We start from the raw sequence: 12,561 nt of genomic DNA, 5'->3' as shown, positions 1-12,561 counted from the left end.
TAAAACAGATATAAAGCTACCATCCCTCCTCCTGCTCGTCCGCCCGGTGTGTCGGTATTCTGCAGCGGCCGGGGATCGACTCCCTATCATATGATTACAGTACGGCAGCAGCACGAGATGGTCTCGCGGGGGCGTGCTGCGCGTGGCCGTCATCAGAGGGGTGGAGGCTCGTGCTCGTGCTCGTACCCCCCTCTCTCTGCACAGCTTCACACACACACACACACACACACACACACACACACACACACACACACACACACACAGTATAACAATATAACAGCTTAAGATAGGTATCCACTCCACACCTGTTTTGCATGAGTCACTGTCCATCACTTGTCTTGTGTAGTGTGTGTGTGTGTCTCTGTGTGTCTGTGTGTGTGTGCATGCGTCCTCTCACCAGTAGTGCAACATAATTATTACAAGTGCATATATGTGCTCACTTACCTGTACTTTACTTGAGTATTTCCCTTCGCACACACACACACACACACACACACACACACACACACACACACACAACTTGTGATCAGAACCAGGTTTACTGCAGACTAGATGCACATATAAGGAGTTTGCATGGGTGTTTTTGTACATTAAATAATCTAAATTAAGTAATCCTGTAAAAAAAGAAAGAAATGAATGTGTTAATAAAAGATATGTAAAATATATTCAAAATTCAAATTTAAATTGAAGATAATAATAATAATAATAATAATAACTTCATGTATTACAAAGTTACTGCTTTACAGTAAAAAAAGTAAATGATCCAAAGCAAAACAATATAGACAATAGATTTAAAAGATGACACTGAGTTGAAATGTGCAGACTATTGTGCAGGAATGTGCCAGTCTTCACAGTGTAAAACAGTATATGCAGCGTGCAATTAATAAATAATAACGCAAGTTGTGTTAATGTCACGCGTCGTCAAAGATCACAAATGTGCAGATATGAGATTATGAGATTTTACGTTAATATAGCGTGTAATCCATGTCAGCGGGGGTCCGCCAGAGAAAATACTGTACTTTCTACCATGGCTCATTTATTTGACAGCTGCAGTAAAGCTACGAGAGCTGCAGCTACATCGATTATTAGTGGTGGGAGAAGTATTCAGTGCCACTACAACAATGTATAACAAGTAAAAGTCACACATTCAAAATCCTACTATCTTAATTAAAAGTAAAAATATAGAAATAAAAGTACAATTTCTGCTGAAAAATGGTCTCCATGACATAATGTATGATCAGATTAGTACTGATGGGGCACAGCATCTCTTAACCACTTAGGTCATAGTAGTAGTAACCCCTCTACATATATGGTAGTGTTGGCCAGGGGCACATAAACGGGGTCAGACCCTCTCCGAAGGGTCACAAGTTCGGGGGTTGGGAGCATTGTAAATAAGAGAATAACAGACTTTCCTATACAGTTCTCTTTTTTTCTGAAATATTAGATAATTCTACATTTTCTGGCCTGTAACTATTTAATCTGAGATGTTTGGTGGAGTTTACAGCAACTCGTAGACATCTGAGACGAGTGAAGGGCCCCAAACCAGATGCTGCTGTTTTTGTAAGGGGCCACTATTCAGCTAAAGGTTGGGATCTACTGTTTTTTAATCTTTAACGATGCATTATATTGTATTTTATAAGCTTATTATATGTTAAATATCAATGTGTAAATGAACTGGTAACTACTGTGTGGCTGTCAGAACTTTTTCTCTGAAGTGTAGTGGAGTAAATAGGGTATAATCTAGCATTTAATGGTAATACTACATTCAAACCTGACAGTACAGTGCTTTCCACCACTGCAGATTATTATTATTATATTTATATTATTGATTTTTAGTGTAAGAAAGAGAAAAAGAAGAAATAAGTTCTGTGTAAAGTGATGTACTGATAAACAGAGAAACGCAGCAAAACTTCACCGTAGAGAAGCTGAAACCAGTTTTTTTCATTCTTCTTCAAATATTTTATGTTTTGATGATTCATTTCTCTGTAGATTGACTTTTTGATTAATCCACTTATTGTTTCAAGCCCATACTTTGCAGATTTTACATGTTGAGTTTATAAAATGTGATTTATTGTACCCAACAGTACAGCTTCACCTCAACCAGCTACTATTAATTATCTCTTACATGTTAACAAATCAATGATAATGATCTAATCTAAGTAAATAATAGTAATAGCAGGGGACATTCTGCACAATAAATACCCCTAATTTTGATTGTTTAAGTGTATTTTAGTAATGGCACCTTTACTTTTACTACTAGTAAAGCAAATGCAGAACTTCTACTTGTAAAAGAGTATTTTTATAACACTGTGTTTCTACTTTTTACGCAACGTGAAACTCTCCCCTCCTGTTCACACCCTCATCTTTGAGCGCTTGTGTTTAGGAAGTTTCTGACCGGGGAGGATCCTGAAATAATAAGATGGTGCGAGGTGTGCCGCTTGGTCTCTCTGGGTGGCTGCTGCTCGGGCAACTGAAATGTCATTGCTGAAGAAACAGCTAGGTGCTAGGGTCTAAACTTAACTCGCTGTAAATCACACACATGTGAACAAACACACACACACACACACGCACACGCACACACACACACACCGAGGCGAGATAATATGTGTGCCCATGCATGCCTTGACTTAAGCCTTTTGTCAGGCACTGCTGGCCTCCCACCTGGTTTCTCTCCTCTGTCCGCTGTTAGACAGAGTGTGTTTTTGCCTTGTAAGACTAAAGTTATGATTGAGAGAGTTTGTGAGTGCGTGTGTATGTTTGTGTGTGTGTTTCTCTGTGTGTGTGTGTGTGTGTGTGTGTGTATGTGTGTGTGTGTGTCAGAGCAGCAGGAATTGTAATGGGGCAGCAGCAGTGTTGGTAATGGCTGGTCAGCTGGTATGGCGAGTATTCAGGGCGGGGGCAGTGCATTGTCCTCTCATAGCTCCAACAATGCCCCTCTGAGCAGGCCACACATCTACCAGTCACGGGCCTCTCTTTCACTCTCTGCCTCTGCCTCTGCTTTTCTTTCTGTCTGCCATATTTATTCAGCCATAGTGAAGTGTAAAGTGAGATGTGATAGTTGCTCTGGGTGAGCCACACTGTCCCTAACCTTTGGGGCGAAACCTCAAGGTTGACTCAGTTAATATTAGAGCACATGCCACTCATCCTTTCACTGTAACACCTATTGCATGTTCAATATCTACTCTAAATGATTAATTAGCACTCAGACGTTGCATATATTCATCGGTGCAGCCTCTCGATGCATATTTAAAAGTATGCATCTAAGTCACATTCTGGACTCATATAAAGCTGCTTTTAAAATCGATCGCCTATAACGTCTATATGCACTCAGTTAATATATCTGTTTATCTATACTCTGAATAAATCATTCGACTGCTGAAACTGTTAGTTAATGGATCACATTTGTCAATCAATGTATTGTTTAAGCCATTTAAAAAGAGGAAATGCCAAATATTCATTGTTTCAACCTTTTTGAATGTGTAGATTTGCTGCTTTACTCATTTTAGATTACATACTTTTGGGTTTTTAGACTGTTAGTTAATCAAACAAATAAATTCAAGATAACAACTTGGGTTCCAGAAACTTGTAATGGCCCTTTTTTTTTAACTAACTTTGGACATTTTACAGACCAAATGTTTGCAATCAAGCGCTTAAATGTTGTAAAAATGTTTCATTTGGATGAGGAATTTAACAGGAGGATTTCCCATGGAGAGATAAATATGATAAAATCCAGTTATCTTCATTGCATTACACATTTTTTGTATCGTTTATAAATTGAATAGCTTTAGGTTTTGGGCTGTTGGTCACACAAAATAGCCAAATTGTAAACTCCAGGAACTTTTGATGGCCATTTCTTAATATTTGTTCTGACTTTTTATACATTAAACAGCTACTCCATTAATCAGAAAAGTAATCAACAGATCAATTACTGATGAAATTAACCATTATTTTATCACTGAAGGCTTAATCCAGTTTATTTCATCTAAAATGTTGAAGAGTATGGGGGGATGATTGTGCTCACTCGTATCATTAGTTTCATTAAAATGAGTCTTAACATCATAACATAAAAAGGGGGCTTACTGCAATTGTTTTAAACATGTTTCTTTTTTTTATTACCATCAAGCCTGAGTAACACATTTTCTTTACTGATGCAGTTTTCAGCAATGGGGAGGCCGCCCTTGTAACAAGAATGTGGGAGAAACATTATCACTGATGGAAAGATACCCTCTTGAGGACGTTTAGTGTAACTGAAACAGCTGAGAGTGAGAAGCTGTCAGTGGTCAGGAGGTTTGATGCGTGCCAACATATTTGTCAAGGACACAGAGGAAATATGTAATTTGTAGTCTGAAGTAACTTACATCTGGAAAGGCACATAAAAAAAAGTTGGGTGTGAGCAATATGAAAAGCAGCTGGAGATCTGCAGAAATCACAGAAAGGAAAGTGAATCCGCTGGAAGGCTAACTACATTTAAGATCACTGCAGGAGATCTATAATTGATTAGATTCTCTCACAGTGGGTACGATTCAGCTGTAATCTCAATTTGTTACCTGCAGTCACCAACAGAGAGCAGCAGAATACAGTGGGAACAGGATGTAGCCAGCCACTTGTTTGTTTTTCTGACTACAAGATAGTAAATAGATGTTGGCTCTGCGGCTGTAGTTACAGCTGCCTTTGTGAGTTAGAATTTGTTTGGAAAGAACATTTGGAAACTTGTACAAATATATGCCTATAAAACAAGCTCTGACAGATGTTAGGAAGATGTTTTATCATGCAGTATGAGTTAAGACATATAAACAAGGGTCTGCCATGTTGATTTATGACCACCAGAAGCCAAACTCAAACACTGCAACCGCCAATATAGTTAAACACATGAACTGATACTTATTATTTTATGACAATTTTCAAAAACCTCCTTTCCTCAAACCATATTTCATTTATCGTTTAAAAGTTGGACTCAAACACACTCTACTGTAGAGAAAAATCAGTTGAAGCATGTTGAAGTAAGTCTGATCCAGAGTTGCTCCTGTCCTTTTGTGGGCCGCACAATTTAATTTATGACAGTATTATCATTATTATCATAATTATAAACTTTAATATAAAAGTTTTATTTAATAAGGTAGTCTCATTAAATGTAAATCCTTTTTTAACAAGAATGACCAGAGAACAGCACATCTTTGAAGTTTGAAGATGGATCCAAGCCAGGAGGGATCTCTTTCTATTTATGTGAAAGTGCAGAACTGAACTGATCATTCCCTTTAAAAGAAATAAATAATCAATACTTTTAGGGCAAAGGAAAGTGCTTTGCTGTAAAGTTTGATATTACAAACTATTACTTAGTGGAAAATGTCTAATGTGATTCCCTGTTTGCCTTGACAGGAACATAACGTTTTGTTCAACAACATGATTTTTCATCCTGCTCTGACTATTACTTTCTCTTGTTTGTCTCTGTCTTTGTGACGTGAGTCCTGCAGGAGGACATCACCTGCTCACCTGGTTCGAGGGGCTCATGCTAATCTAAAGCCGATTAGGCCTCTTATCTACTCAGCGCCGGTTATGTGCTTTGGTCCAACAAAAATACCGTGCAGAGTTGGCCTCTTTACCGTTCCTGCTGACTCTTCATGTCCCCCTCCCATCTGCTCTAACTAAGCCACACTGGCTCGTTTATCATGGTTGCTGATTCTTGATGTCTGGGGTTTTTCAGAATCTGTGGATCTCGACCATCAGACCAAAATGTTGGTTTTGAGTTTCAACAAAATGGATATCTTACAAGTTGTCATTTATCAATATATGGACTGAGGGGATCAAATGATTTGTAACGAGCGTCCTCTGAAGTCAAAGCTGATTCTAATATATCAAATTGTGGAATCAATAAAAATGCAATTTATGAGAAACTTTTGTATGGAAAATTCACTTGCAAAGACATGTGGTTTGTGAATGCATCTGGTGTATAACCCCTCTCTTTCCCCCCTCCTGCCCACACACACACACACACACACACACACACACACACACACACACACACACACATAGACACGTCCTCACACTGGACATGTGAAGAGTCATCCCATGTCCATGTGAAAGCAGTAATTCCATAATTGCCCTTATCCTATTGACTTAATCAGGAACCCTGCGGCACTCACAGCGTGCCTTCACTTCTTGATCTCAGGTCTGTAAGACTCAAGGTCGAGACAACACAACATCATTATTATTGTACACTCGATTCACATCACTAAAATCCTTTATTCATTTTCTACACAGACACACAGAGCCAAAAAAAATCATATGGAAAAAGAAACTTTACATGGATTTAGATAAAAGATTTAGATTAATTACATTATTTTAAAAAAGTTAAATTTTTTTCATAATTTCTACACTATGTACAAAGACAGCAACCCAGTTGTTAGAATATACATATGTGTCATATACAGTTACTGAATGCACGAGGGAAGAATAAAAGAGGATCTGAGATTATAGTGCAGGTGTCAGGAGCCAAGATTTAGCTGCCAATTTCCCTCATCCTCCACAGGTTTGGAGTTGCCCCTGCTTCTCTCCGGGGCTCACCTCCTGATTCCCGTGCCTCACTGTTTGACCATGTGCTGCAACATTCATGCATAATTCATCCTGATTCATTTTATTCTTAATTTTACTCCATCTCAAGAACAGGTCCAGTTTTCGTTGTGGATAAAGGTGGACTGGAGTATGTGGGCTTTAATTTGTTTTCTTTGCCTACGAACAGTATCAGCTACAAGCCAAAGCACTATAGACAGGTCAACAAAAATAAAACTCTGCTTTTCTTGGCCTGTAAATATCTCCCATCTGCACCTCTGATTTCCATGAGAGGGGGGGTTGCATAGCAACCACCATCCCCATCCTAAGTGTCTGCTCTCCCCGCCAAACTATCTGACAACGCTAGAAAGGAAAAATTACATACTTACTTGTGAATTCAAAGCCTCTGATTTTAACCAAAACATTTCACATTTGCTTGACTTATCATTTTGTACATTTTTTGGAAATAGGAATGATCCAAATCCACACAGTGTTAGAAACCAAAACAGTAAATCTGTGAAGCAGAATTGGAGATTGAGATGGATTCGTTTGGTTGGGGAAAACCGAAATGAAAAACCATAACCAATAACTCATCCTTCCAATTATTTCTCTCTATGTGTGAATATAAAGTATTATTTATGCAAGGAGTCCGTTTGTAAGGAGTCCATTTAAAAGGAGTTCATAGCCAAATATGTGTGTGAAGGTCGTATCTACATAATAAATGTTGGTAGAAAAAATCTCACACGTCCCCTTCCTCCTCATCAGGTGAGAGTAGAGTGGTGTCAGTTTTTGCAGGAGGGGTTATCTCAGCTAACCGTTGCAATTGCTGCCTCATCCCCTTCCTCCACCTTGCTACCTTTGCCCATGGCCTTCATTTTGTCCATGATGTCGGTGAACGTCTCCTTCACTGTCTTCTCCAGGATCCAGCCCTCGCTCTCGCTCTCTGGGTCCTCCGGGTTAGCCAAAGTGGACAGGGAGGTGTCCACATACTGCAGGCCCACAGTCACCGCAATCTGGAAATGACAGGAACACATATCAGATACTATTCAACCTTTTATGAGCACTATTAGAGATTATTTGCCTCAAAGAGAGCTGAAAATTCTTGAGGCCCACAACTTTTTTAAAGCTAAAAAATGTTGTTTTTGAAGAAAGTAAGTAAGTATGAGAATACAAATAACTTGATATAGACAAACTCAGTAAGTTTTCATTCAAATACATACAGTTTTCTTTGACTTAATGTACATATTATTATAAAAGTGAGCTCTAACATGTTTCTCAGATAATGTGCAGTATGGAGCAGACAGGAAATGAAGGGAGAAAAGCGATGGGGATGAAATACAATAAAGATCTCTGGCTGGACTCAAACGGTGTAGTTGCAGCTACATTTTTAGCTTCTTGAATCTCTAATATGTATGTATGTATGTTTATATATACATAAACTGTATGTAAAGGAAAAAAGTTCATCATTTAGATATCTTAGAAATTCTTGAACTTATTTAAAGTTCTACAGAAAAGTTCAGAAGTCATTTACTATGAATGGTGACATCAGATCAGGAGATCAGGCTCCAGGAAGTGGGTCTGCCCTGGTCACCTCCCTCAGATTAACTCATTACTCCATCTCTGAGTCCACTATCTGTGTCAGCATAGAGACGCTTGCATAACTACTGTTAAATCTGGGATTCCTCCAACTGTGTGTCTGATCAGCTATCGCCCAAATCCAAGTTTTTAGAGCTGCTGGATTTCTGAGACAGAGATGTTATCTAAATAGTACCATCTACTGTCTGCTGGAGGTGAGGAACTCATGTTATGGCTGACTTCACGGCTTTGTGAGCGTATGTTTGTGGGGAGAAGATCCTTAACAATATCAACAACAACAACAACAACAGATGTTGGCAGTGGAGGCCAAAGGGAGAAGAGAGGAGAGATGCCATTTGGGTGCCATAGGATTACTCTTTTGGGTAATCTGACAGTATGGTAGGAGGAGGATGTTTAGAAAAAGAGGATAGAGTTGTCTAGGAAGGTGATGCAGTAAGTAGATATTGCGGATGACGGGGGCGGAGAGTGGAAAGGAGAGAAGACAGGAAAATAGAAGGATGTGGTGACAAGAATGCCAACTGGGTCACAGCTTTGCATGTTTATACACTTGTTGTTCACCTCAATTCGTGTAGCTCACCTCACCTGACTTCTGAGAATTTTTAACTGAGCCTACCCTGAATTTATTGGAAGATAGTTGAGACATTAATTCAATCACTACAGACCCCTCGCACTCAAAAATGTGTTTGTCTTATTGTTACTTCACTTGGATGCTTAAACTTCATGTGCAGAATGATGCACGTGCAGAGTTTGACACCAGAAGGCTAGTAAAGTCTCTCTGAGCTCACCTTAAATCTGAGTTTAGAAGTCAATCGAGGTTTTTATATACAACTAACAAAACAGAATAGAAGTGTGATGTGGAAACCTGAAACCTCCAATGCACATACTATACACTAAGAAAGGATTTTACAGTGAATAAGACATCTTGTGTCCACTTTTGGAATGAAAATAAAACTTGTATATCTATAGATTCATGTAAAATAAAGGATTTGTAACAAGGTAGATGACCCTTTTGTCCAAAAGCCAGATCAAAGTATATAAGGAGTATTTTTTATATCTGGAGGGAATGTTTAAATGTCACATCTTACAGCAATGTGAAGATATTCTACTGTAACTTCGCACTAATTTTTAACTAATTTGTTAACATTAAGTTAGCAATAGTGTTTACTGATATTAGAGGTGGAAATGTATCATCAGCATTTGTGTGAATATGTGTGTATTTGTGGCCCTGACCTCAACTAAAGTGACCAGCAGCACCAGGGCTCCAATGACGTTCATCATGCCCCCATAGTAAGACAGCATGGCATCACGGCAGCCACGTTTCCACACATTTAGCTCCTCGGTGTAGTGGTCATAGCTGTAGTGGGCAGTGTTGTTGGTCATCTGATACTGGATGCAGGGTCTGGGGGAGCTTGGGTTACAGCAGCTGAATGGGACTCCATCCATCAGATACTGGCCGTCCACGTTGCTCCCGATGCGGCTAAGAGGATCAGGCAAAGTGTCATGTTAGCGTCATGTTATGATGGGTTGGAGAAAGTGGGGTGAGATTAAAGGTCGGGACCTTTCCATGCTATATTTGTAGCATGTGTGGGTTAAAATTAGTTGAGGTGTAATTAGCAAGACTATGTTCTTCCAAGAATAACTGCAAGGTGTTGTGTTCATTGTCGTTGAATGTTGCACAGTTTATCTCCTCAGTCAAGCATCAAATCAAATTAAATTTTGTTCTTAAGGATAGAAAGAAGTACATTTTTATTGTGGTGTTGTATTATACAATTTGATGCAGTCCAATACAACACCACACACTCTTGCCTCAACAATAAAAAAACGAGCACTGCAAATGTCACAGAGGTGGAATATTGCAGAGCTGACGAAGTATTACATTGTAGATGCCTTTACTGTGTTCATTATTATCCTTTTTTGTTGTATTTAACACCTGCATAGCTTGAATGTCACTGTCACTGGTGTACAATCATCAATCAAACATTATCTACCATTAATTCTTACTGTCTATTGTTTAATTACACCATGCTTATTGATTATGTCTGTATCACGCAGGACTACATCACACACATTAACAGTCTGTAAGGTAGAGACATAGAGAACAATAAATGTGAAATCATAGTTTCAATTATGGGGCTTTATCCAAACCATTTTCTTTAAACCTTTGAGTATCAATAAATGTGTTCCAGGTGACAACAAGAAAATGTGCCAACAGCCAGACGACGACATTTGTGTCAGCACTCAATCTGAAGAGCGGATCTCAGCTGTGACTGATAGTTGTAGGTCAATGGAAAGACAAGTGCGATTGGATCACAAAGACTGGCGTAGGTCAGATATGGATCAGTGATTTCTAGACACATCAACACCTAATCAAGTCCAAAATAGCATCCCAGATAAAACATTTGGGTCAACACTGAGCAGAGCATACAGGAATATCACTCTGAATACTAATTCATGCACTTGATATGTACCATTAAGAGAGGGCTTATCTATTATTACTTTCATTTGCTCTTTGGTTAACCCTTGATGGCATCACAAAAGCTATGACCTGTCACTTTCCTACTTTTAATGTTACTGTCACTGAGCAGGCTGTGTTTACGTTGGTTTTTAAATCTCCTGCAAATTGTTTTATTGGTCAGTGCTGTTCATGGAGTTCTGCCAAGTTGTCTGCTGATTGGATGGGACACTGATTCTTGAAGGACACTGAACTGTAATCCTGGAGATTAAACACTAATGATGTGCTAACGTTCATAACAGCCGTTGGGTGTTCTCACAAAGTAAACAGCATACTTGTTACTGCTAAACTCAGTGTAGACATCAATAGGAAATCAAAAAGGGGCCACATATCACTGGACTGGAACTGGGTACTTTTAATCCCACTCGTGCCCATTTAACCCCATGTATCTTTTTCTGTACATAATCGCCAAAGCCCCTCCTCCCAAATTTATCCATAAAACTGCCTAGTAACCTTTTCTACCCTCCAAGCCCCCAGTGCCACGTCCCCACTGCTCTCACGATATCTGTGATGGTAATCCTTGGTGGACGAAAGTGATCAGCTCTGCGGACCTTCCCCTCAAATCCACTTATACTGAACACTGACTTTATATAGATAACCCCTGAGCACCCCACCTCAGTGCCCCCCACCTTGACACACTGAGGCTCAATGACAATCTCTATGAGCCCAAAAGGGTCATTTTGCGGTCACATCACACATCAAACATATACTTCTATTCTGCAACCGCTACTATTCATAAGTTATGTCTAACTTACTAAAGACTTACTCTTTGACTTCCTTTGCGGCGAAGTCCAGGTAGCGGTTGCTAACCCACTGAATCTCAAACCAATCTCTGTAGTTGTCATTTCCGCAGCAACGAAACTCCATCTGCATCAGGTCCAGGGTCCTCTTCATGTAGCAGCGCCCCGGTGTGTCTGTGTCCTTGTAGAACTTCATGCCGTTCCTCAAACCCTCAGCCAGGGTGAACTGCAGAGGGATCCTCATCAAGAAACACAGCAGGGCCGTCACAACAAGCAGGGCGTTGAAACCCACGCAGAACACCAAGAAGGTCTTCAACATAGGCTTCCACTTTGCAAACTTTACAGGGTCTAGAGAGTCGTAGCAGACTTTGCCTCCGAAGGCGTTGATGCCACAGGCTAATAGACCCATCAATATGAGCAGGTTGGGCAAGAAGTGGCTCTCATTGTTGTCCATAAGTTCTGAGCGCTTCCGCAGCTCAATCTTAAAGAATAGGCCCATGCTGAAGACCAGCACACCAGCCATTACAGCGAACCAGTACATGAACCATACTGTCTGAGCGAGCTTCACTCGCTTTTTCAGATCAAACTTGACCTTCATCAAAGCCATTGTTCAATCTGAGAAGTGTCCTTGCCTGTAAAGAAAGGAGCCAAATGATAACCTAAAGCAGCAGGACCTCCAAGATTTCTAGTGGCCTTGTAGTTTGGGTAGTGCTCCAAGCTACAGTCCCAGTTCCTGTTTCCTTGTCTCTCTGTTGTCCGGGTCTCCTCTGGCTTTTCCAACAGGACAGGATTCAGCTCAGGCTGTAATCCATCCCACAGCAAAAGAGCAGAAAAGAAGGAGCCAGGAGGACCCTGGAGGAGCACAGGAGTGTTATTTCTTCAAAGATCTTTCCTCTCCCATTGTGCCAGAAACTTCCAATCTCATAAGGCTGTATTTCTCCCAACTTCTACCAATTTTCCCTTTCCGAACACTCAGGTGAGGCTAATCGTGATGTTCGGTTGTCCTGGAGAGGAGGAGGATTGCCGAGGATCCTCATGATTAAACTCAAAGTTGCAGTACGTCATGCTAAGCCCCTGTAAGAGGCCTGATCCAATTTACAGAAATCCTTCTACACAAGATGAGCCTGATCGTAAGCCTGTGCCAGGGGCCATAATTGGTTTGAGCGT

At 40.1% G+C, this 12,561-nt stretch overlaps 1 protein-coding gene across 1 annotated transcript; it reads right to left on the bottom strand.

Annotated features, from left to right (window-relative positions):
* Positions 1–7,352: 7,352 nt before the first annotated feature.
* prph2a (peripherin 2a (retinal degeneration, slow)) lies at positions 7,353–12,001 on the bottom strand. The gene is made up of 3 exons (XM_053341577.1): positions 11,421–12,001; positions 9,373–9,619; positions 7,353–7,559 (listed from the first exon to the last, which is right to left on the bottom strand). Exons 1-3 carry the CDS (start codon positions 11,999–12,001, stop codon positions 7,353–7,355), a joined length of 1,035 nt encoding a protein of 344 aa, XP_053197552.1.
* Between the last annotated feature and the right edge of the window lie 560 nt (positions 12,002–12,561).

Source organism: Scomber japonicus, chromosome 20 (assembly GCF_027409825.1).
Source record: "Scomber japonicus isolate fScoJap1 chromosome 20, fScoJap1.pri, whole genome shotgun sequence".
NCBI classification, from domain to species: Eukaryota; Metazoa; Chordata; class Actinopteri; order Scombriformes; family Scombridae; genus Scomber; species Scomber japonicus.
Note: the sequence above shows the minus strand (reverse complement) of the source record. Positions and strands in the feature narration are given on the sequence as shown.